Source organism: Gymnogyps californianus, chromosome 2 (assembly GCF_018139145.2).
Source record: "Gymnogyps californianus isolate 813 chromosome 2, ASM1813914v2, whole genome shotgun sequence".
NCBI lineage: Eukaryota > Metazoa > Chordata > Aves > Accipitriformes > Cathartidae > Gymnogyps > Gymnogyps californianus.
This window is the reverse complement of record NC_059472.1, coordinates 117,382,381-117,404,659: the sequence shown is the minus strand read 5'-3', so window position 1 is coordinate 117,404,659 and position 22,279 is coordinate 117,382,381. Positions and strand designations below refer to the sequence as shown.

The 22,279-nt window shown below is 46.3% G+C and overlaps 1 protein-coding gene across 2 annotated transcripts in view; it reads left to right on the top strand.

The window, feature by feature from the left end:
• LIMD1 (LIM domain containing 1) overlaps window positions 1-18,302 on the top strand; it is a 32,668-nt gene extending 14,366 nt beyond the window's left edge. For both annotated transcript variants that reach the window (XM_050892791.1, XM_050892790.1), the window contains 6 exons: window positions 8,786-8,853; window positions 10,168-10,230; window positions 11,695-11,825; window positions 13,533-13,584; window positions 14,269-14,337; window positions 15,310-18,302. In XM_050892791.1, the coding sequence (XP_050748748.1) occupies window positions 8,786-8,853; window positions 10,168-10,230; window positions 11,695-11,825; window positions 13,533-13,584; window positions 14,269-14,337; window positions 15,310-15,447 (521 nt within the window). In that variant the 3' untranslated portion in view covers window positions 15,448-18,302. The remainder of the gene's footprint in view (window positions 1-8,785; window positions 8,854-10,167; window positions 10,231-11,694; window positions 11,826-13,532; window positions 13,585-14,268; window positions 14,338-15,309) is intronic.
• Window positions 18,303-22,279: the final 3,977 nt, after the last annotated feature.

Here is a 22,279-nt window from a genome sequence, read left to right as displayed (position 1 = left end):
AACTGATACCTGGGGTGGTACATGCTGTCCTGCCCTGCGGTCAGGAAGGAAATGTACCCGAGGGGAATCCCCCCTTGTGCAGACCGAGGTCATTTCCCAGTCCCCCGGACCATCAGCTGCTACGGTGATGAAGGGCATGCAGCCCTGTCGTTCGCCCAGAGGGAACGCATGTCTCTCTGCAGGCTTTCTGTCATCTGTGTCGCTGCAGTAAATATGATGAGACCATTTTATCTGCCAGAAAAATAAATATTTGTGCAGACGGTCTTGTCTGTCTAGCTGCAAAGCACATCTTGAGCAGCCTATGTGGAAACTCTGATTTCTAGCTGAAAAGTAAGTAGTGCTTTTAAGGTCAAGTGGAGTTCCTCTTGGACACCACCCGGTACAAAGTTGTCTTTGAGAAGTCAAGGTTGCCTATGATTTCAATCCTTAAGTTTCTACTCTAGTGGAACACTGAATATCTCCACTCCAATAAATAAAATATACAAAATTACCTATTAAGGTAAAGCATATTGTCCTCCAGATATTTATATCCACTGTCCTGCTGTTTTCATTTTAGTGAGGATTTCTAATTTTGCTCATAGTTGGATTTGTGTCCAAATGAGCATTAGTATCCCTGATACAGAAAACCAAGCGGGTCTAAGAGGGGGGAAGGGGTGATACCTCATGGTGCCAAATTTCCTACACCCTCTATTTCCTGATACACATGTTTGGAGATAAATGATAGGGCAATTTGTTGAGCAGAGCTACGTATACGTTGCAGTGCTCAGTTGTCAGGAAAAAAAAATGTACTGTTTTATCTGAGCCACTGGCATGTAATGCAGAAAATTTGGCTTAGAGGTCAAAACAACAGATTTAGAATGATTACTTTGGCATAAATGTCTCATTTATCTTGTTGTTTGTTACAGGGCAGAGACACAAACAAGGCAGCTTTTTGCAGAGGGGGAGAGGAAAAATCTTCGGGCTCTTTCTGCAGGATTAGTAATAAATTATATTTACTTTACAGGAGGGCCATGAAAGTAGGTTGAAAAAAAAAAAGTCCTCGAAACTCATACAGCTATTTCCTGCAAGCTCAAGGTGTCTGTTTCTGTCTTGGGGTTTTTTCTTCAGTTTGTTGGACAAAGAGTTGTAGTTATCAAATGGTTTGTTACACATTAACCATTTAAGTTAAATCACTAGTTTATACCTCCTCAGAACACAAAAGATGCAGGTGTTGATATTTATTATTTAGGTAGTAAGGAGACCTTATAAATGATACAGATTTAACTAGACAGTATCGCTCTAACCTATTGTGGTGTTTTAGTGTTTTCTCTAGGATTCAGCCAGGCTTATATCCGACTGCAGCAGATTGCCTGGAAAACAGACCTTTTTAGCTCTGCTAGCAGCATAGTTTAGAGCATAAGTGTCTTGTACTTGAGCCACTTGGTCCTCAGAGGAAATCTGAAAGCTAAAAAAGTGCAAGGGAAGTGTCAGAGATGACTGTGAAGGAAATCAGTAGGCGAGGAAGGAAGTCAGAAAGAAAGAACTGATCGCAAGGTGGTTTAAAGGAGGGTTTGATGTTGAACTGCAGCAGAAGGGCCAAAACGAAGATCAGATTTTGGTCACTTATTGCAAAGAGGTGGAAAACTTGCATGTTTGCCAGGTTACAGAATTTGACCTTTGACATGTCAACATTACTGCATTACTTTCTTTTTCTTTTTTTTTTTTGCAAGCTCAGATTAATGTTGATGTCTGCGTAAGGGTAACAGGCTGCTGTTCCAGTGGCAGAGTTTGAAATCACACGAGCTGGCTGTCTCTTGCCACCCTCTGGGTATATATATATTTTATTTAATATTTCACAATGTAGTTGTGTTTAGAGGTATCAAGGGTCATTTACTAAACAAGGTAGCTAAGCTATCGAAGCAGTATTATCTGCGAACATAGCCCTCTCCTTGGGCTGATTCATCTTGCTGCTGGGATTATAAAGCATGGCTACTTAGAGCAATGTAGCTCTTGGTGTCTTTGGGCTAATTATGTTGAATAAGCATGTCCTGTGTTGGTATGTAACCCCTGGAACAACAAGGCCATGGTTTTTATTGGCACCACTAAATAACTCTACAAGTAGAAAGTCACCTTTTTCTCCAAGTGCGACTTAATCCCAGACAACAGGACAGCCAGCCTTGCCAAGTGAATTTCCCCACGGCGCATGTATGTGTATGGTTATCTTCAGATGCAGAAACTGCCAGCTCTTCTAGTGGAGGCAGAATTTACTGCCTGTAATTGGATATAAACCCACTACACCAATTGACACACATGAGAAATGTGCAGATCTTCAAAGTGGAGAGTGCAAAGTATTGCCGGTAATCCTTCCTCAGCATCCCTTTAATAAAATTGTCATGCCAGAGTCTGTGTAGTAAACAATATATTTTTTTTTAGCAGAAGTAATGTCAGAAAAGATTCAGATGTGCCTGGCTTTACAGTGTGGGAGAATGGCAGGGAAGGCATCAGTGCGTGTTTCCGCTCCAGTCTAAATTGCTGCTTTGTTTTTGCTGACTTTTTGTCTCCAGTCTCTCAAGCTCGCTGGTGAGAAATCCCCGCTGTTTGGCACAAGAAGTGCTTGCCGTAGATGAGAAATGCCAGGGCAGCTTTCATGGTAGGATGACAGTGCTTGTTCCTCTCCTGGCCAGATTTCAGGGCAGTAGTGCTTTGGGGTCTGAGCTGAAGGGGCTTTGGCACGCTCCAGGTGTCCTCAGCGGATATCCCCACTGGAAAGGTGCAAGCGTTCAGCTCACACAACAGGGGATGCAGTCAGGGCTTTATCAATGTGCTAGATGCTAGTGGTTTCAGTTGCTTGCGTGTGTTTTAGTGCTGGCTGAAAGTCTGAAATCGTTAGGACAATGTGAGAAAAAAGGTTGAAACCTTTAAAGGAATATATTTCCAGTCTTTCTGGTCTTTTTATTTTATAATGTCATCTTCAAAGTACTGTTTTTTGTTAAGAACAGGCATAGGATTAATTGTGCTGTAAAGATTTTAGGGGGGTTCTTATCATGTTTTAATGGTGCCTATGAGTAATTTTCTGAGTAGTGGCTCAGTAAGCACTGAGGCCTCTTCCATACCTAGAGAAATTTAAAAATTTCTTGTATAGTTTCGATGCAGAGTAACATTCACCAAGAACACAGAGATTGCCTCCCCCTCCTTCCTCTGAGCCTCCGCGTGTTTCGATGACAGTCGGTGGGTGCCGGGGTGGGAGGCCAGCCCTGACAGTTGCCTGGTTTTGGTGCGTTTTGGGGAACAGGGCAGCTGTCCCCGGAGTGATGCAGAGAGCGGCTGGGCACTGAGTTGAAAACTGGTACCTCAGCAGGGACTCCCCAGATCGTAGCGCTGCTTTGTCCCTGGAGTGACTTTATCTTACCTCTGAATTTTGAAGCTTCTAGGGGTTTTCCCTAAAAAGAAAAACATTTGAATATCTTCTTGCAACGGTTTGTCATCAGCAAAGGAGAGGTATTGCTCAGTTGTGTGGCTTACTGTGGTTTCACAATGTTTCCCTCTGAGGAGCCATTTCTGCCTTCACCTGTGGTTGCTTTGCCGTTAGAGGCGGCTGACCTTTTCTTACGTGTGCCAGAGCATGCTTTTGGCTTTCAGGCATCAGATCTTTTTCTCAGAGGCTTTCTTTAACTGCCTCAAATGTGTGGTGAGAGCGCAGAGGGCATTTTTTGCAACTTTACAGTACAGCTGGTATAGTTGAGAAACAGACTGAACATCTTACATAGTAATGGAGCTACTGTGTCCTAGCGCAGTTTCTTCTAAGAGATATCCTATCCTCCTGCCCACGGTTTCAACAAGACTTTGGTCTGACCTGGGGTGTCTGCCAGTTGATCGCAGTCTGAGTTTACCTGATTTGGAGGATATGCAGGCATCTAAGTGACCCTTCGTGCAGCTCCAGTTCAAGAGCGGATTGGAAATATTGACACTTCTGTGTCAGTCTCAGTGCTGCATCCAGCTTTAACGGCAGCCAACAGAAATGGGACAGATGGCAGAAATTAAGTAGAGCTCTCTGATGCTTGACCTAGTCTACTGCACATGGTAGAACACCATACTGCCTGTCAGCAAAGTATCCAGGGAGGGCTCCAAAAATGTGTGTCCTGGCTGGAGACCAGTGAGTCTCATGTACTGCTGAACTGTGGGCAGCAGGGACCTTTGAATGGTATGGGGGAGCCAAGGTCTCTGGGCTCTGCCTGCGTCCGTTTTACTGCCTGCAGGGTGTGCGTGGACCAGAGTACGTTCTTTGATCCGAACCTCCTCGCAGCTTTACGTGGGGGAAATGAAAACTGGGGGAAGGACTGCAGCTTGAGCCAGTGCCACTCAGGACTGAGGAGGAGCTTGTTCGGATCCTTAGCAGCTAGACGGATGGTGTTTCCAGTCTGCTGTCCTGCTAGTGTGTCGGGAGGTTACATCCAGTGAATCTGGAAACTGAAATCCTTTTGTATTTAACCTGCCATTAGTAATCGCATGTCCAAATTTATCTTACAACTGTGGCGCTCTGAGAAGGACCGATTTTTGTAATGACAGAGGCCCAGGGCTGTCAGCGTGGAAGGGACCCAGGAGCAGCTGCCAGTCTGCAGTCATCCTTGCCCATCTGCTGTGCAGATATCGCGGGGAGCTCCACGGTGCTTAGATAAGTGAGGTCCACACTGCCTCCCCAGCAATGCAGAGTCCTGGTCATGTATCCCCATAGAGCCCTGGGATCCGGACGTGGCCCTGTACCATTATATGCATTGAGAGCAATCTCTTGTCTTTGAACATGGGTTTGTGACCCCATTGTCCTTTTACTAAATAATGGAAAAGCAACTTCAAAAGAGAAAGTTGGGTCCAGCTCCCCAGCAAGCAAATGATGCATCTCCCAGCATCCTCCTTGGGCTGTTGCAAGTCCCTGGTAAACCCCTCTGTATGAATTTCAAAAGGAGAGAGCTGTCATTTGAGAAAATGATGGACAAAAGCACCAGCATCCTGGGAGTGCAGCCTGATGGTATGCCTATTATCAGCTGCTAAACAAAGTGTGTTTATTTTAGCACAAAGGCACTAGTGACTAAGCTTGAAATATTCTGAAATTGGTGCTGAAATGACCTCGAGGTCATCCTGAAGGTCCCACAGCTAAACAGATTAGACAGACGTGTTAGGGATGAGCAGTACATAAAAGCTCGGGGCTCAAACCTCGTATCAGGGAGAGGAACAAGAAATCTTGTAACAACGAGTGAAGATGATAGGGTTGCAATGCCAAAGAATTTTAATTGTCTGAATTTTTCAGGTGAGAGGTTAGCTAAATTCAGGGTGAAGTGAAAGTGAAATACGGTCAGGAGCCAGCAGCTTAAGACATGTAGTAGAGCAATTGATGCTGAAAGTGGCAAGCCACACATTAATATTCCTGGGTTTATCAAAGGATATCATCTCTGTAGTCATCATGATGCATATTTAAAGTGATGCATATTTAAAGTAGGCAGTCATCAATATGTGATTCCTTATATGCCATTTAAGTTCTCAATCCTTCCTTTCGGTGAAATTATGACAGCATCTCTGTGCTCAAGCGAAACCTGTGCCAGCCTCTGCGGGCATACCGTCAGAAGTATCGCTTTTGAGAGGGACTTATTTAATTTAAGGCACTGTCCCGTGGGAGGTAGCTCAGTGCAGGGACAGAAGCGCTGCCGCCATGCTCTGTGCTGTGGGGCAGTCCCAGTGCTGTTTGTTTTACTGGTGTGGCCACAGTCAGAACGTGCATTTCCCAGCTCCACCGGGATGGTCCCCAGCGCAGCCTGGGGAAGTGAGCTTTTCCTGCATCTTGCTTTCCCGTGTGTATGATGAGGAGATGCTTACTCACCTCAAAGGGACGTTGGGAGAAGTCCATCCCGATGTGGGCAGGGAGAGGCTGAGAGCAGCAGAGGAAGAAATCGGCTCTGTTTGCATGCACCACTCCCGTGGCAGCTGCAGGGGCACCTGATTACACGTGGTTTTGGCAAATTTCCTTTTACACTTCTGCCAGGGGCTTAAAGAGAGTCATGGAGAGGAGCTAAAAATAGTCAAAATGACCACCTCTTCCCTAAACAAAGTAATTAAATCATCCCCACCCTTCCCTCAAAGTGCTCTTGGTGTCAGCACCTCTTCTTCATGGGCCCACGTAATGCCAACAGCCAAATTATAAATCCTTTATAAAGGGATTTATCCTTCTGCTGAATGAGCTTGCAGCAGAAGCCCAGACACAGCGTGCCGGCTGTGGCACCTTCTCTGAAGGTCTGTTCCCATCAATCTTGACCTGCTAATGTCATGGGGTTAAAAATACACCAGGTGCAGAATGGCCAGTAAATGCTTTTTTTGTCACCGTGGAAGAATGACATGGTGGCAGCGATCCAAACCTCATCCCTTCTGCTGGAACGGTTGCTGCTCATGCACCAGCCAGGGCCTTCATCCAAAGAAGCCTCTCCTCGTTGCATGGCTCCATGCATATGTTTTTCCTCACCACTGCCAGCTTGTCTTTAAGGAGAGACACTGCATACAGGTGGAAAGTTGCTTGGGCACCTGCCCGTTGCACTAAACTGGAGCCTGCACTACCGCGTAATTTAAAATCATTGTTAAATGGTTTTTGTTTGTTTTTCATTTTTAGGAGTGCCAAATCCCAATGCTGTATTTAAATAAGTGGGAGATTTTCGGGGGTACTTCTTGCTGTGTTAGGCTTGTTGTTAGCTCGTTTAGGACCACCGTTGACAAGGGTGCTGCAAATCCCAGGTATCCTCATGCCTCTCCTTCCCCTTCTCAGAAATTGGGACGCTGCAACTGCCAGCAAGCGTGCCGGGCTTACCTGTGGATGGGCAGGCACACAGGAGGGGTTATCATACAAATATGCACCCTGGGTTATAAGCCACAAAGCTAACACATCCAAGATTAGACACTTTTTATTTTGGGCTCCGGGTCCTGTTTTGGTGTCAGCAACCTTGGCAAAGCATCAGGGTGGGTGAGAGAAATCAGAGAGGGATGCTTTTGGGTTTGTCGGGTTTTCTTCCGTGTCCCATCCGATGTCTGCATTGGTTGCGAGGATGGGCTGGCGCCTTGGGTCATCTCTGACCTCCAGGTAATGCGGTTGTCCCCAGTGGGGATTAGAGGAGAACAGGGGACGACGAGCGTGTTGGGATTGGCATGCTTCTGGCTCCTACGCCATCCAGTAAACACACAGCTGAGCAATGCCTGCAGCTTAACCATGAAGCTGCTGCACGTGCAAACCTGGGCTTGCTCCTCAAGAAACACGCTGCCATGTCCTCCACCTGCCTTGCTGGGTGAAACCTGGGCAGGGCACTAAGGGCTACTGGTGAAATGTTGGTCTGGCTGAATTCACTGGCAAAGCTTTAGAACTTCACTGGAGCATCTCCATTTCCTGAAGAGCAGCGGGAGTTGTTTCCCAACCTGAGAGTGCCCTCTGGCGTACGCCGGAGACAGTAAAGATTGTAGTTTATAGAATTGGTTTTACTTGGCTTCCTCCTTTTCTTAAAGCTTTGCAGCCAGTGTGGTTATTCGTTGAAGGCTGCCAGGTAGGTGCATGCCATAAAGCACCAAAATGTGACCTCCAGACCAGTCCTGTGTGTCATCCGCATTTATATACCCAGCAGCCGATGATCACTTTTGTAATGATACTTGCCACGTGCAGCATATCAAGCAGGAGCCTTCTGGGCCCTGGTGTCTCAGTTCCAATTTCCTTCCAGCGATGCCTGGCAGGTCCGTGAAACCAGCCTGCAGCAGGTCCTGCTCCGGCTGTGCCTGGGCGGTGCTGCTCCCCCTGCGCCGGGCGCTGCCTCCAGGCACGTGCTTGGGGCTCCTTGACTGAGCAGCGCAAGCAGAGCCGCTCTAGTGCTAGGCTGCATTTCAAACCCCTGGCTGAATAGGGAAACTGGGCTGCAAAGAGGTAGGAGCAGCTTTTTATAAACAAACAAAACGTAGCCCTTTTCTCCCGGGGGGGAAGGCAAGGCGCTTAGAAGAAGTGGTGGCAGCCTTAGCATGCATTGCCATAGTTACGTGGAACTGAAAACAGACGGCAAATGTGAGGCAAAAACACAAAAGCTGCAGTAAATATAAATCTTCCCCATATGTACAGTCCTTTTTTGGAAAAACTTTGTCATCTTGTCTCTGTTACGACATTCTGGTTTGGAAAAAAATATTCTTTTTTAAATGGTTTCAAACTGTTGTTGGCAGCTGCAATAACGAATGTGCTGGTAGGGAGCAGAGAAGCGTGTTGAGCGCTCCGGTGTTGCACTCTGCTGGGGGCAGACCGGGTGCTCGGGTATTTCTAGTGGCTTATCTGGCAGCTGCTGGCTGAAGGTACCTTCTACAGAACAGCACGGGTGTGACATTTTGAGGAACGATGTCAAGTATGGATCACTCTCAGCATGCCCTTTCTTCTTTCCTCCTTGCTCCTCTCCTGGGGTGTTTTCCAGCGTGAGTCAGAGTACCCTCACTCACTCTTGCCAGGTTTTTTTGTGTTGTAATCTGCCAGGAGGTGGTCCAGGCTTGCAAAGCTACCTCCTCCTGCCCAGAGGTGGGACTGTTGTCTGGATCCAGCAATTGGCATTCATCAGCGACCGCCAGTGGAAGAGGAGATGGAGTTAGTCGGGCTGGAGGCTGGGGAGACCTGTGCTGGAGTTGGGTGCTTGTCTCCAGCTATGCGGCAGCCATGCTCGGATGTCCTCGTTGTTGTTTGCTTCTCAGCAGCCAGTTTTTGTTCACATTTTCTCCCCGCTCTCTGCTGACCTTTGTCTTTGTGTTTTTTCCTCAGGTCGAAAGCTGAGAGGAAAAGCCTTTTATTTTGTCAATGGCAAGGTGTTCTGTGAAGAAGATTTCCTGGTAAGCACACAGCTGACCCTTGTGCTGGCACGTCTCAGCCTCCCCGGCAGACACGCAGCCTTTCTGCCTGTCAGCTTTGCCTGTGTTTCACACAGCTCGAGTCCAGCATCCTGCCTGGCCCTTCTGCTCCACCATTTACCCAGGGCCAGCCCCAGCCGTGGTGGCTGCCCACATGTGGTGCTGGAAGTAGCCAAGTGAGAGGCCACGGTTTTGCGGCGCAGAGCCCCTAGTTGAAGCCATAATCCCTTGCAATGGCTCCTTCAAAGTGTGTCTCTGTGGCCATGCCATGGGGGCAGGAGCAAGATGAACAGCTACAGAAGAATGAATGAGTGAATTTCCCTTTCCAATGAGCTAGGTTTGCTTGGGCATCTTAATGGTTATCTTTCTGTTGCCCTCAATGGATTTTGTGTGAACGTGCCTGAGCATGAAGCAACCCCATGGTCCTCTCCTTGGCTGGTGGAGATAGAAAGCCATATACCCTTTTGCCCCTGAGTCCTGATAGATTAAGCCTTCATTGAGACTTGAAAAAGTCATATTTGCCTACTTATTGGGGAAGTCTAGTGATTTCTGTCAGAGAGAAGCGCGTTAATATTCTTTGCTCTCATCAGTATGTTCTACACAGGCTGAAAATGGAAAGATTGGTTAAATGCATTTAAAATATTTCATTTTTCCAGTTTGCATTTCCACCATTCAGACAGGACTGAACCTTAGACAGATGATGTGTTGTGCCTGAGGTGCATGTCGTGGACATGACAGGCAGTTTCTTACCGTTAGATCTCAGCAATAGCAGAAAAAAAGTTGCTCTGGGCCAGACTTGATTGTTATACTAACAGGGAGCTGGGACAATACCACTGACCTCAGAGAAGCTTCAGTAGACCTATAACGGTATAACCAAGGGAAGAATTTGGCTTTCCAAGCCTACAGATACAGATATTGTGATACAGATATTGTGACATGAATATGTGATAAACACAAGTAGTTCCTGGCTTGTAGATTCACGTGGTCAAATAAGCATGTAAGTCTTATTAGTAAATGCTCATTTATGGTATTTACTTACATACTTAATTAAACTTAAATTTAGGACTTGGAAGTTGCAGGAACTCATACTCCTTCTGAACACTGGAAGTCTGGTGTCTTTATAGAATATCCTCTGGAGACCCGTCCACAGCTTCATATACTGGAAAAAGCACTGGAAAGTTTAGCTTGTGTAAGGACTACAGGAAAAGGCCACGCAAATAACACCCCACAATATGCTGTTGTTTATGCTCGAATAGCCTTGTGAAATACTAAGCCAATTCTTTTTTGTCCTTGCAGTATTCTGGTTTCCAGCAGTCAGCTGACAGGTGTTTCATTTGTGGTCATTTGATAATGGACATGGTAAGTGATAATTGCTTTAGGAGAAAAAAATCCCACAGCTTTTTGGAAGAATGCATCAAAAGCAAAATATATTCATATCCAGTACTGTCTGTTATCATCTGGTAGTCTGCCTGGTGTGAGATTGGTAGCAGAAAGAAAATCCACTAAGCCTTTTGCTGATTTTTGCAAGGAAGTGAAGCTGGCACCCTGCTGTGTGTGGTGCAGAGCCTTTGCTCTGCCTGTTTTCAGTGCACGTTGAAAAGCAGAGCCTTCAGCTCTTTCATCGCCTTTCGGGCTTCCTGGACAGCGTATTCGTAATCCTGTCGATGCTTCCTGCTCAGAAGTGCCATGGCTCTGCAGTGCTCCCTTGCTGTGGGGCATCAGTGCCGCTCTGCTGAGCTTGTCTTTCCAGTAGTCAAGCTGTGGCTTCCCACATACCTTCAGGGTGAAGCTACTGTCTTGTTGCCATTTTTTGTGAGTGCTGGTACTCTGGGGAACAGGTTTGACCCAGAGTATGTGATCCAGACCTTAGTTCAGATTTGCACAAGTCCTTGCAAACTCTTCGGTGGGTGTGTGGACATCCTGCTGAAGCAGGCAGTTCTCATATTAGCCTACAACAGGTACCATCCATTCAAGAGGTGCATGGAGTGGGTCACGGCTCAAGGGGTCAGCTGGCCTTTAGCCGGCACCAGGCAGCATTCAATTGTGGGTGATTCAGAGGGAGACAAATTCATGATCGTGTAGCTGGTGGTGTAAATATACTACAGCTGAGGCAAAGAAATCAGGAATTTCTGGGTGGTCAGTTCACAGCATGCCTCCCAAGATTTTCTAATGCTTATCATTAATTATCTTTGCTTGCCTGCTTGCATTAAAATTGGAAAAACTATTTTATACTCAGAAGTCTGATCACTCAGCTGATGGACCATGGTATTCCAGGTAGTAATTGCTGCCCCAAAGCCAGCAGGTGAATTGCAGCTGTTGAGGTCAACACAGTTTCCATAGTCTGTGTTAATTAGAAAGCCAGGCTAGCAACTACAAAGCTCTTGGTTATCTCAGGAATTATGAAAACCTAGCAGTAGTATTTGTTTCAGCCTCTCATGGAGAACATAAAGATGTATTTCCTTTTGTTGGCCTGCTATGTCTTGCCTTGTGATCCAAGTGTTCTCTACCTGTTGGCTTCAGAAATTATTTTTTTTCCTTTAAATTCTGTCACTTCTATCCTTTATAATGCTAAATACCTTGACTAAGACTCTAAATTGTTTTCTTACTCATGCTAATAATTCATTTCTCTGGAACCAGGTGATATATATTCATTCCAGCTGCCCTTTCCATCCCTGTTAACTCATTTTTCAGATGAGGTGCCTGAAAAAAGGCACAGTCCCACTGATGAATGTGCAGCATTACCTGGTGTAAAGCTGTGTGTTTATTATTTTCACCTTTATTGGCTGTTCACATGCATTTTTCCTGTCTCTTGGTTTGTTGCAGATCCTGCAGGCTCTAGGGAAATCATATCATCCAGGCTGCTTCCGATGCGTGGTCTGCAATGAGTGTCTGGACGGTGTGCCATTCACTGTAGACTCTGAAAACAAAATCTACTGTGTCAGAGATTACCACAAGTAAGGACAAAATAAACAGCAGAGATGCTCCAATCAACAAGCCTCTAATTTAGCTTTTCAGCTAGTTAGGAAGTGTGGATTAGTAAAATAGGGACAGAGTTAGAAGCTAGAAGTTTGAGGATGGGGCTAGACCCTAGAAATTCCCATTGTCTCTCCTCTTGTCCTGCCATTGACTCCTGTGTAACTCTGAGGAAGTCACTTAACCCGTGGGCTTCAGCTGCCCCTTCTGCAAAGCAGAGATAGTGAGAAATAGTGCTCATGAAGTGTTTAGTGATGTAAGAAATTAGTCTGCTCTAAAGTAAGACTGTGAATGCCTATGGGAATCAACGTCAGTTACTTTTTTGAGTAGTTGAAGGGCTGAGTTTGACTTTCAAAGAATTACCACTCAACCTGCAAAGCAAAATTTTTATCCAGCTCTGAATTAAACAACTGATAAATCCACTTAAAAAATCACTTGTCATATAGACAGTTAAATAAAATGGCTGTGCTCTTAGCTGGTAGTTGCGATATTAGAGCTGCATACATTTTGAGTGTCCTTCTGGCTTGCTTTGCTCCTTGCTCCATTTTCTGAGCAGGCAGAGTATTAAGTGTTGCTCAGGCAGCCCCTGGAACTGTTCTATGTTGTGCCAAGATTAGAGTTGCCTCCATGTGCCACCGTTGTTCTGAAATGATGCATATTTCCTTGCAATTTAATTTATTTATTTATTGTGTTACGTTGTGTTATAAGGCCTTAGTGAACTGTACAGTCCCATGATATTTTCTCTGAGGTTTTCTGCCCCGAGGCTGCCACTTCTTTTGATGTGTTTTTCTGGGGATGGTCCTGCTCAGTTTCCCCTCGTTCTCTCTTCCAAATCTCTCAGCATCAGCCAAGAATTTTACAGTGGGTTTTGGGTTTTGTCGTGGTTTAACCCCAGCCGCCAACTAAGCACCACACAGCCGCTCGCTCACTCCTCCCCCTGCAGGTGGGATAGGGAGGAGAATCAGAAAAAAAAAGTAAAACTCATGAATTAAGATAAGAACAGTTTAATAATTGAAAGAAAATAATAATAATAATAGTAGTAATGAAAAGGAAGATAACAAAAAGAGAGAGAAATAAAACCCCAGAAAAGACAAGTGATGCACAATGCAATTGCTCACCACCCGCTGACCGATGCCCAGTCAGTCCCCGAGCAGCAATCGGCCCCTCCCAGCCAACTCCCCCCAGTTTATATACTGAGCATGATGTTCTATTGTATGGAATAGCCCTTTGGCCAGTTCGGGTCAGCTGCCCTGGCTCTGCTCCCTCCCAGCTTCTTGCACACCTGCTTGCTGGCAGAGCATGGGAAACTGAAAAGTCCTTGACTTAGGATAAGTGCTGTTTAGCAACAACTAAAACATCAGTGTGTTCTCAATATTATTCTCACACTAAATCGAAAACACAACACTGTACCAGCTACTAAGAAGAAAATTAACTCTATCCCAGCCGAAACCAGGACAGGTTTTTTCTGGCGCTAAGTGTAAAATGTAAGGTCTCTTTTTGCCTGATTCAGCAACGTGTGCCAAACATTACTTACAAACAATGCTAAAATGAATTTATGATCTCAGGATGCAAAGCTTTCCTGTGGATAATTTATTTACAGCTGTAGCTTTTCATCTTATCACCGAGAACATACAGGCCTCTCTTTTTATGTTGATCTATAACTTGCCAATTTCTCGTTGCTCTTCCAGAGTTTTAGCTCCAAAGTGTGCAGCGTGTGGACTTCCCATTCTGCCCTCTGAGGTGAGAGCCTTTTATTCCATATCTCCTTGGGGGAGGGAGCATCGTGTCTCAGGTCTTGCTCTCATTCACACTTGACCCTGTGTCAAGACGAATGTCCTTGCGGATGGGGAGAGATGATCACTTCCTCTGGAGTGCAACCTTTTGACCTAAGCTCTGCTGTTCTTGAGATGTGACCCTTCTTTTGCTCAATAATGAAGCTTATTCTTGCTGGGCCAGGCTGCTTTTTTCATCTCCTGCATGATTATACTGCTTCTAGTTTTATGTTCAGGATACCTTTCCTTCATGTCAATAGATGCTGGTGGCACTCATGAATGACCTCTGTGTGACCCCTCTGGGATTAACTTGGAGGAGATGAATCTTGGGCAAAGCCAATTTAAAATGCTGAGAAATGTAATATATTGAAATTACCAGATCATTAGTGCGTGATTCAAGATAGATGTGACTGTTAAACAGAGAGAATTTTACATTTCTGGTGTTACATTTTAGAGGATATCTGCAGTCAGTTGATGATGAAGCTTTACTGTAAAAGTAACTGCAGGTGGCAGGATTTATTTGTGGTGTCCAGCCAGCAGCCCAAATGCATTTCCTCAACATTCACATTGTTGCAGGAAGCAATCTACAGAGTGCATGTGTCTGATCCTGCTGTAATCCTTTGTAATTTCTCTCTTGGTTGAATGCTTACAGGGGTCTGATGAGACCATTCGGGTTGTGTCCATGGACAAGGATTACCATGTGGAATGTTATCACTGCGAGGTAGGTCAGCAGCTTTCTCAGGGAGTGTGCACTTAATAGTGATAACTACTATTACTTTTAAGATGGAAATAAATCTCCTCTCTTCCAATGGCAGTAGATGAGCAATTCAAACCTTACATTGTGCGACCCTTTCTATCAGTGGCTGAGAAATTTCCAGTTTGAGGACAAAAGTTTTTGCAGCAATGTGTCTCAGCTGTGATTTCATTTGTTATCCATAGAGTTATGGGCAAAGAGTTCATTAACACTTTTAAACTTGGCAGTTTATTTGTTAATGAAGGAAATGTGGTGAATTAGTAAGGTTTATTGCTGCGTTTCAGAAGCCTTGAGCTCCAGATCGCATTAGTGTATCTGATTTCCGAGTCAGATTGTTCAAAAATGCTAAGGCGATGACTGATCCTGTGCGGTGTAAGTTACCTTCTCTCATGGAAAATGAATGTATCATTGGGGCTGGAGAAAGGATATGGCTGCACAAAAAAATCCCAAGAGATGCCAGCTCTTAAACACTGTTTGGTCTCCGTGCAGGGCTTCCCAGAGAGCCTTCATAATTCTGCGCTGTGAATTAAAATAAATAGATGTCTTCTCTCATTGTGCTCATAATGCAGTGAAAAGAGGCCCTGACTCAGCAGGCTAGTTTCACATCAGTACAACTGCAATTAATGTAATGTGAAGAGGTGAATCCTACCTGAGAGTGTAAGGAGACACGAGGATGTTTAAAATACATAGGGTTGTACCTCGCCACAAGATAAAGCTTATTCAATAAAACTGCTTAAGGCAAATTTGTACAAGGCTGCCCCTCAAAATGCCTGTGTCAGATGCTTTCCTTGTCATGGCACATGTTGGACTTACTAGGAAGGAGCTGTTGGCTGGGTGTCTTCAGTCCTTGTCACAAAATCACCTTCCTGGAAGCCAGACACCAGCTGACACTGGAAGATGAACACATGCTCTAATAATTTGCACGGCCTCTCTTTGCAGGACTGTGGGATGGAACTGAATGACGAAGACGGGCATCGCTGTTATCCACTAGATGAACATTTACTTTGTCACTCCTGTCATCTGAAACACATAGAGAACGGCACAACCCCAGCAGCTGCGTACCAGCACCACTACTAGCCAGCGTGGCCGACATTGGAAAGCTGGGACAGAAGACTTGTTATATGATGTCCCTCTCCCCACCCTCCGTTCATTTCCTGTGCATGTTTTTCACCAGTCGGCAATGTTCCTGTAAAAGGATATGAGAGACTTTTGCTGGATTCCCAGAGTTTGTATGCTTGTGAGTTCTGGCTGTATCAAACCATGTCTACTTGACCAAGAATGTGGTGTGTTATCTAAACTGATCGGTTTACTTTTACGTGCCTTTTTCTGCTGTCTGGAGATTCCTCTTGGCTCATTTTGGAAGATTCTTCAGTGAAAGCACAATTTGCTGTCATGCCTATGAACTCAGATCGTGCCATGCACAATTAAAAAGCCAGAGGCTGGCTTGCCTGCGTGCCTGCCTGCCTGCCTGCCAGGGACATCCCGTCAGTCTACTAAGTGTCTCCTGACAAGCACATTTCATCAGATTCCCTGAAGGACATCACCCTATTAATACCAGTTTTTAGACACTCTCTTTTTATTAATTCTTTAGGAAAAGAAAAGAAAGGGTTCTGTGCAAAATGGTGCACTCAGACCTTCCAGTTAATTCCCTGAACTCTGGTATCAAGTCTGGCTGTGAAAGCACCAACTCTCCAAGCACAAACCAGGCATGCTGGCTGGCAGCTGGAGGCCAACATCCCATTTCAAACAGAATGAAAAACTGGGACAAGCTAGGCTAAGCTACTGCGATGACTTGAGGCCCGGACTTGTGTGTCAGCGTGATACGCAGGGGCCGGTCTGCTCTGTCAGAGTCTGAATAGCAGATCATATTTGGAAAGGAAAGGTTGGGATGCTGAAAGTGTGGACACGGAGGAAATCCATCCTCATTCTTGCTTGCAGAGGTCGCTTTGGAAAAAAGCTCTCCGTACACAGACACTTGCCTGAGTTTTCCAGTTTGTCCCCACAGCTCAGCCCCCAGCCTGGCCACTCCTTTCCATGGTGTTTACCCAGCACAAAGCCATTGCATAATGGTGTTTATTTAGAGCTCTGGGAGCAAACTCAAGATTGTTATGAAGGCTTTGTTACACAGGGATTTAGAGCCCAGCTCCACAACCTGTACTCAGATGAGTATGTTGGTATAAACAGATTTGCTCCCATGAATAACAAGAGCTTATCTGAGCAAGGGGTTAGAGAGTTTGGCCCTTACTTTCTGTTCTGCTGAGAAAGCAGAAAGGCAAATCGTTTCTCTTTGACCCCCCCTGCTTTATAGTCAAAAAGAAATCTGCTCCTCCAGTATGTGTTACATATATGATAGGTGTGCCTGCAGTGCATGTTCTGTAGGTACCAAAGCTGTGCAGCCCCTCGTGTACAGGTACAAAGTTTTTGTTCAAGAAAAAGCTCCTAATTTAAATCCTCAGATGCAGTTGGGGATCTTAGCTACCCTTTCCAACATACTGTGTGGTAAACTAGTTAAATCCTCATGTATCTGTGCTAAAGATGTAAATTTGGTTCTGATTGGTAGAGGATGAGATAACATTCTTGAAGATCTTTGTAGTGAGGAAACTACAGTAAATTAGCTGAGCAGTGGCACTGGGACTCCTGAAATGAGCCTGTGCTGAGAACCCACTATGGTTCAACCAAACCTCTTTTCCAGTAGCATGGATGTAGCTAGATAGGTGCTTGAACTTCACACCATGTAGTCAGACTGCCTCGTGTACCCATCTGGAGCAGCACAGGTGCCAGGTAGCAGCAAGCTGCCTGTCTCTGCCCATGCTAATAAATACCATGGGCCTCCGTTTTGAGTGGTGCAAGTTGCTGTGCTAAGTATTAAACAGGTACAAGCATCTGCTGTAAAACAAATGGAGACCAGTGGCCTGTTAGCACCCTCCTACACATCTGTATCAGTTTGCCGCGGCTGAAATGTGAACATCCGAAGCTGCCCGAGCCTCGGGAGCTTGGTGGTTTTGGCATGGAGTTTCATCGAACCAACAGACCATCCAGCCTTCTGCCCCATCCAGCTGTAAGCGCCTCCGCCTGTTGCTGCTGCTCTTCTGGATGGGGATGGCAGCATGCGGCTGGAGGTCAGTCCTGCAGTGGAAACCATCCGGAGCTCCAGCTTTGGTGTAGCTTGGCTCTGCAGTGCCCTTTCTCCTGGGGCCATGCAGCCCCTCAGTGAGTGACTGAAAGCTCAAGCGGGGAGGCTTTCCCACTGCAGTATACATGGCTCTGGGGCATATATCTGTCTTCAGAGAGTTTTACCTGTGATTTTAGCGAAGGTAAATTGACCCCAAATATGTGAGCTCCCTGGAGCCTTAAATTTAGCCTCCAAATGCTGGATAGCAAAGGGATGGGAGCTGACACAAAATATAACTGGTGCTGTATCCACGCAGTATGGATCAGGGGCAGCAAAATAGCCAGGGCAGATCCCGTAGTGCTCTCACCCCAGTGCATCGCATCGGCTTGTGTCCTGCAGCACAGCTAGGCCCGGGGTGGGGGGGTTTCAAGGTGTGACTGTGATCTTAGGACTGTCTGAAGGGACTGAGGTGGGAAGTAATGCCAGCTGATGTCCCTGGTAAATAATTCAGGTAGTTCTGGGCAGGTGGTTCCCCTCCCTCAGCTTCCTTTGGCAGTGAAGGCAGTGAGATATCAAAGTGGCTTCTGGAAGTGAGCTGGAAACACCAGCCTTGGTAATCTGTTGCTCTGTCTCTGAGAAACCAGCTGCTATGTGGCTCATGCTTGTGCTAGCTCTTGATTTTTAGAGCAACTCCTCACGCACATTTTCTGGCCTTCGTTTTGGAAAGATCTGAAAACACTAGTGGGACCGATACTTTCTTTTTAAGCTGCAGTTTAAACTACTGTCTCACTCTTGCAGCCTTCCCCACAACCCCAAAATAAGCAGGAAAGAAGGGGAGGGGGAGAAGGACAATTTTCCTTCATGGAGAGCTTTGAGCAGCCTGTTTGTGGCAAGCTGTCGTGCAGGAGCCTCCTTTGCATCACTGGGAAGTTTGGCCTCTGCTCTGACACAGTGTCTTGTTACTCCTGTCAGCCATCCCATATCCCTCAGCACTGGGGAAATGAAGGCTGCCCTACTTTCAGTTTTGAGGTCCCGTATAAATTATTAAGTGCCAATGCTCTCCTTTATGAAGAGCTAGAAACGACAATGTGAAGCTATTGAAAATGGAGCACGTGAGTTTGTGGGTTTGAAGCTAAAGCATCTCCTGCATTGCCCTGCTCCCCTATGTGTGCTGACTTGCACCGCTTTTTTTTTGGGGAGTTTGAATTCGTTTAAGCTCATTATTATTTCTCCTAGGCTGTGGGTGTCTTTTGAGTCCCTGTTGATTGTCCCCAGCGTGTCCCCGGCTCTGCAGCTGCCTGACCGTGGGTCTGGGGCAGGGAGGCAGGGGCATCCTGCACAGGGGAGGCTTCTCCTCCTCCTGCCCCACCACCAGGCATCTGTGATGCTGCAAGCCCTCACTGCCTGCCTTCAGGCAGCTCCCCCAAAGGGAAAAACGGGCAGGCAGGTAGCTCTAGAGCTGGAGGTGCGAGGCTTTGCATCCTCTGCAGAAGTATTTCAGAAAAGGTGTTAAATTCTGCCTATCTCCTGGCTGATATGCATTGGGTTTTGCTGTTCACGTGAACCTTGTTGTCTTTGTATTTATTAAGATGCTGAAACATGCTATGAAAAGTTAGTCTTAATTCCTCTCCCAGCGTGGTCTTCTGACTGGTTTTAGGGTAAGGGACCCTTGGAAGTCCCGTTGTGCTGGTAATGAGTAACTCTCATGCAAATAGTTATTGAAGTGAATTCCCTGAGACTTGCTTTCAGGAACCAGAGCTTAATAGATTTTTTCATTCAGATCATGCTGTTAATTTCTATTGTTTAGAATACAGAAACTCATTTAAATAGGGATTTTTGCATAAAAGCCAGGGAAAAGCCCCAGTTATAGAAGAAGCAGACATTTTTGTGTAATTTAAAGTGTAAGAAACATCTGTGATCAAAGTGATTTAGGAAACTGCCCTGATGTTAAACACAGGGAACAGCAGTTTCAAACACCCTCGTGAGGAGCCTTTGACAAGGTCTGTGGCTCTTCACTTTCTGAGTTTCATTTGGGGGCTTTTAAAATATTTTCCCAGTCTTTCAGGGTTTAAATGATTTTTTGTAGATCTTTTTACTACAAAGTAAATAGCTCCTTGGTCTGGAAATGGAGTTTCATCACCATCAGGTGTGCTATGGCAGCCTTGAAAAGGGGGAACTGGGCTCATAAGAGCTGGTATGGATCTGGCTGGCCGTTCAAAAAAAAGGGTTATCTTTGGCTGCTGAGAGAAAAAAGTAAATATTTTCCTATGCTTTCTCCTTGTGCTGATTTTTAGCACTGGGCAACTATTTGGCATCCCTGAATTTCAGTATTTGGGTCTGTTCGTAAGTGCTGCTGTGACCTTCACCTCTCTCTCCTGTGAGTTCACAGCCCTGGGGAGAATCGCAGGTGCACGCTTCCTAATGAATTTAGTCCCTATTTTGCACTTGCCTGGAAATTTTACCACTTTATTATTTCAGCAACAGCAAAACCAGGTCCTTGCTTAAAGGAAAATTGACACACGCTCTCCATCCTTACTTGAACACTTTGACCTGATCCTCCAAATTACCTGAATATCAGCCTGCTACTGGTCGATGCAGCAGCAGCTTTGTACTCCGCTGCTGTTGCTAAGAAAATCACATGAAGGACTCCATCTGCATTGAACTTCAAGTGCGCAGGCAGTCCCACTGAAACCAATAAGGCTGCCCACGTACATGAAAATCAATGTGTGTGCGTAGGTCGGTGTTGGATCAAGGGCAGAGTGATTTTATTACAGACGAGACATACCTGAGGATGAATCTGCGGCAGTGTGAAAGTTGCCTTGAAATGATTGCTGAAATGGACTGCCAACTTTTTTGTTCAATAAACAAAAATATGTACTGAAGCAGTGGGGGTGCATGGAGAAAGAAGGATGTGACTTAAAAAATACAGTAGCTGTCAGGAAAAGAGGGCAGGTGATTACAGAGAGCAGGGGAGAAGATGGCACGGAGGGGATTCGCTTTTGTTTATTGTATTCCTGGACATTTATTAGAGGGGGTTTTGAGGGGTAGCGCACCTGCGTAGACTGGTCTGGACTGCACTTCTCTCATGTCGGCCTCGGCTGCGTGCTCTGTGTTCGCTTTTGGGGTGGTGTGTGCTGTCGTGTCTGTGCACATGGACGTGCGGCATGTGCTGCCTGTGAGAGACCTGCCTTTCACACCTCCGTGCCCATGCCAAGTGTTTGTAGATGCATTTTGAGCAACTTTCTGTGCATGAATGTAAGGACAAGTTGACCCAGGCTTCATCGCTGGGGAAACACCTCTGGAGTCAGTACCTGCAGGCAGGGAAGGGCTATGGCCAGATGCACGTCCCTTTTCCCCCATCCTCTGAGGCTGAGTGCCTGCGTCACTGGGAGAAGCTGGGAGGGGCTTTGCCTCTTTCATCGCACAGCATTTGTGCGTTGATTTTTCTTTTCCGTTTCTGCGTCCTGCTGCTCGCTGGCTGCAGTGGCACTAGGTATACTTACCGGAGTCGACTGGGCAGACATCTTCCTGCCATAAGCCCAGACAGAGCCTGGAGCTGCTCACCCACCCTTTTCCTAAGGAGAAGCAAAATTAAGCTTTTCTGAGCAATAAAAATCCTCACCCTGCTTTCTTCCAGGGCAGCCAGAAGCTCACGTGGCAATATGTATCAGTAGCCTGCTAAGATGAGATGAAACACGGGAAGAAACTGTCCCCATGTGAATATACATGGCGTAGAGCCCCTGAAGGCAAACGACAGGGATGCCCCGTGGCCCTGGTGGAAGGATGACTGGGCTGCAGTTCCCAGCCCTGCTGGCACCGACCCTCGTCCCCACGCAGCAGGTCTGCGGTGCACGGCCAGACGGGGACCCAGGTGCACACACGCAGGCTGTGGCTTTCTGTATCCGGAAAGCAAATCCAGAGCCTGGCTAACGATACTGAACGGTACTAATTATTTTGTTTATGTTTCCTTCAAAGCTCAACTCCGGGAGAGAGTATTTTAGGATTTGTGCTGGTGTAACTAACCTTAGCCACCTGTGAACACAGCCCTCTTTTCTTCTGTGCTGTTACATATTTATAAAGAATGAAGGCTGGCAGTGGGGGCGAAGCCACTGGCCTGTTGTGATTTCAGTGATTAAAGACAATATCGTAAAGCAATGCTCAGCGTCAAGTCTTTCCTAAAATTACGACAATTGTCATTGCTTGGAGTCCACGGGGAGGGAGTTACGCTGTGAAATGATGGTTTCCCAACCTCTGCCTTACTCCTCTCCTCCTGCCTCAGTAGCTGAAGCAGGGACTGGCAGGCGGAACCTCCTCAGTGGCGTTCACTGGGGATTTCCAGTCCTTTGCAGGCGGTTGGTATTTGCTGCAGCCCCATTGGAGGCCATCCTGCTCAGGCGTCCCTCCGGGGAGACCCAGGACCCAGGGTGAGGAGCTGGGGAGGGATGTGCTATGGGTGGGAGCAGGCTCCAATCCCAGCATGGGGGTCTCCTTTGCAGCGTTGGTGGGGATGGGTTCCTTAGAGGGTTTTGGGGAGAGTTCCCATGGCTCTGGGAGGCAGGCAGCCACATGGTGCCCCATAGGCTTCACTGCTATCAGCGACCATGACGCCTCATGTCTGAAGATGGGATGCTTAAGTATTGCTGGCCAAGCAGCACCGCAGCACCACAGCAGCACGGAGCTATCAGCTAAAATGAAGGGAATAAATAGGAGTAACTGTAATTATACTTTGGGGTTCACCCTTCTTGAGGCAAGAAGCTGCCCAAAACTGGGGGATGATACTCAGAGGGCTGGATCCAG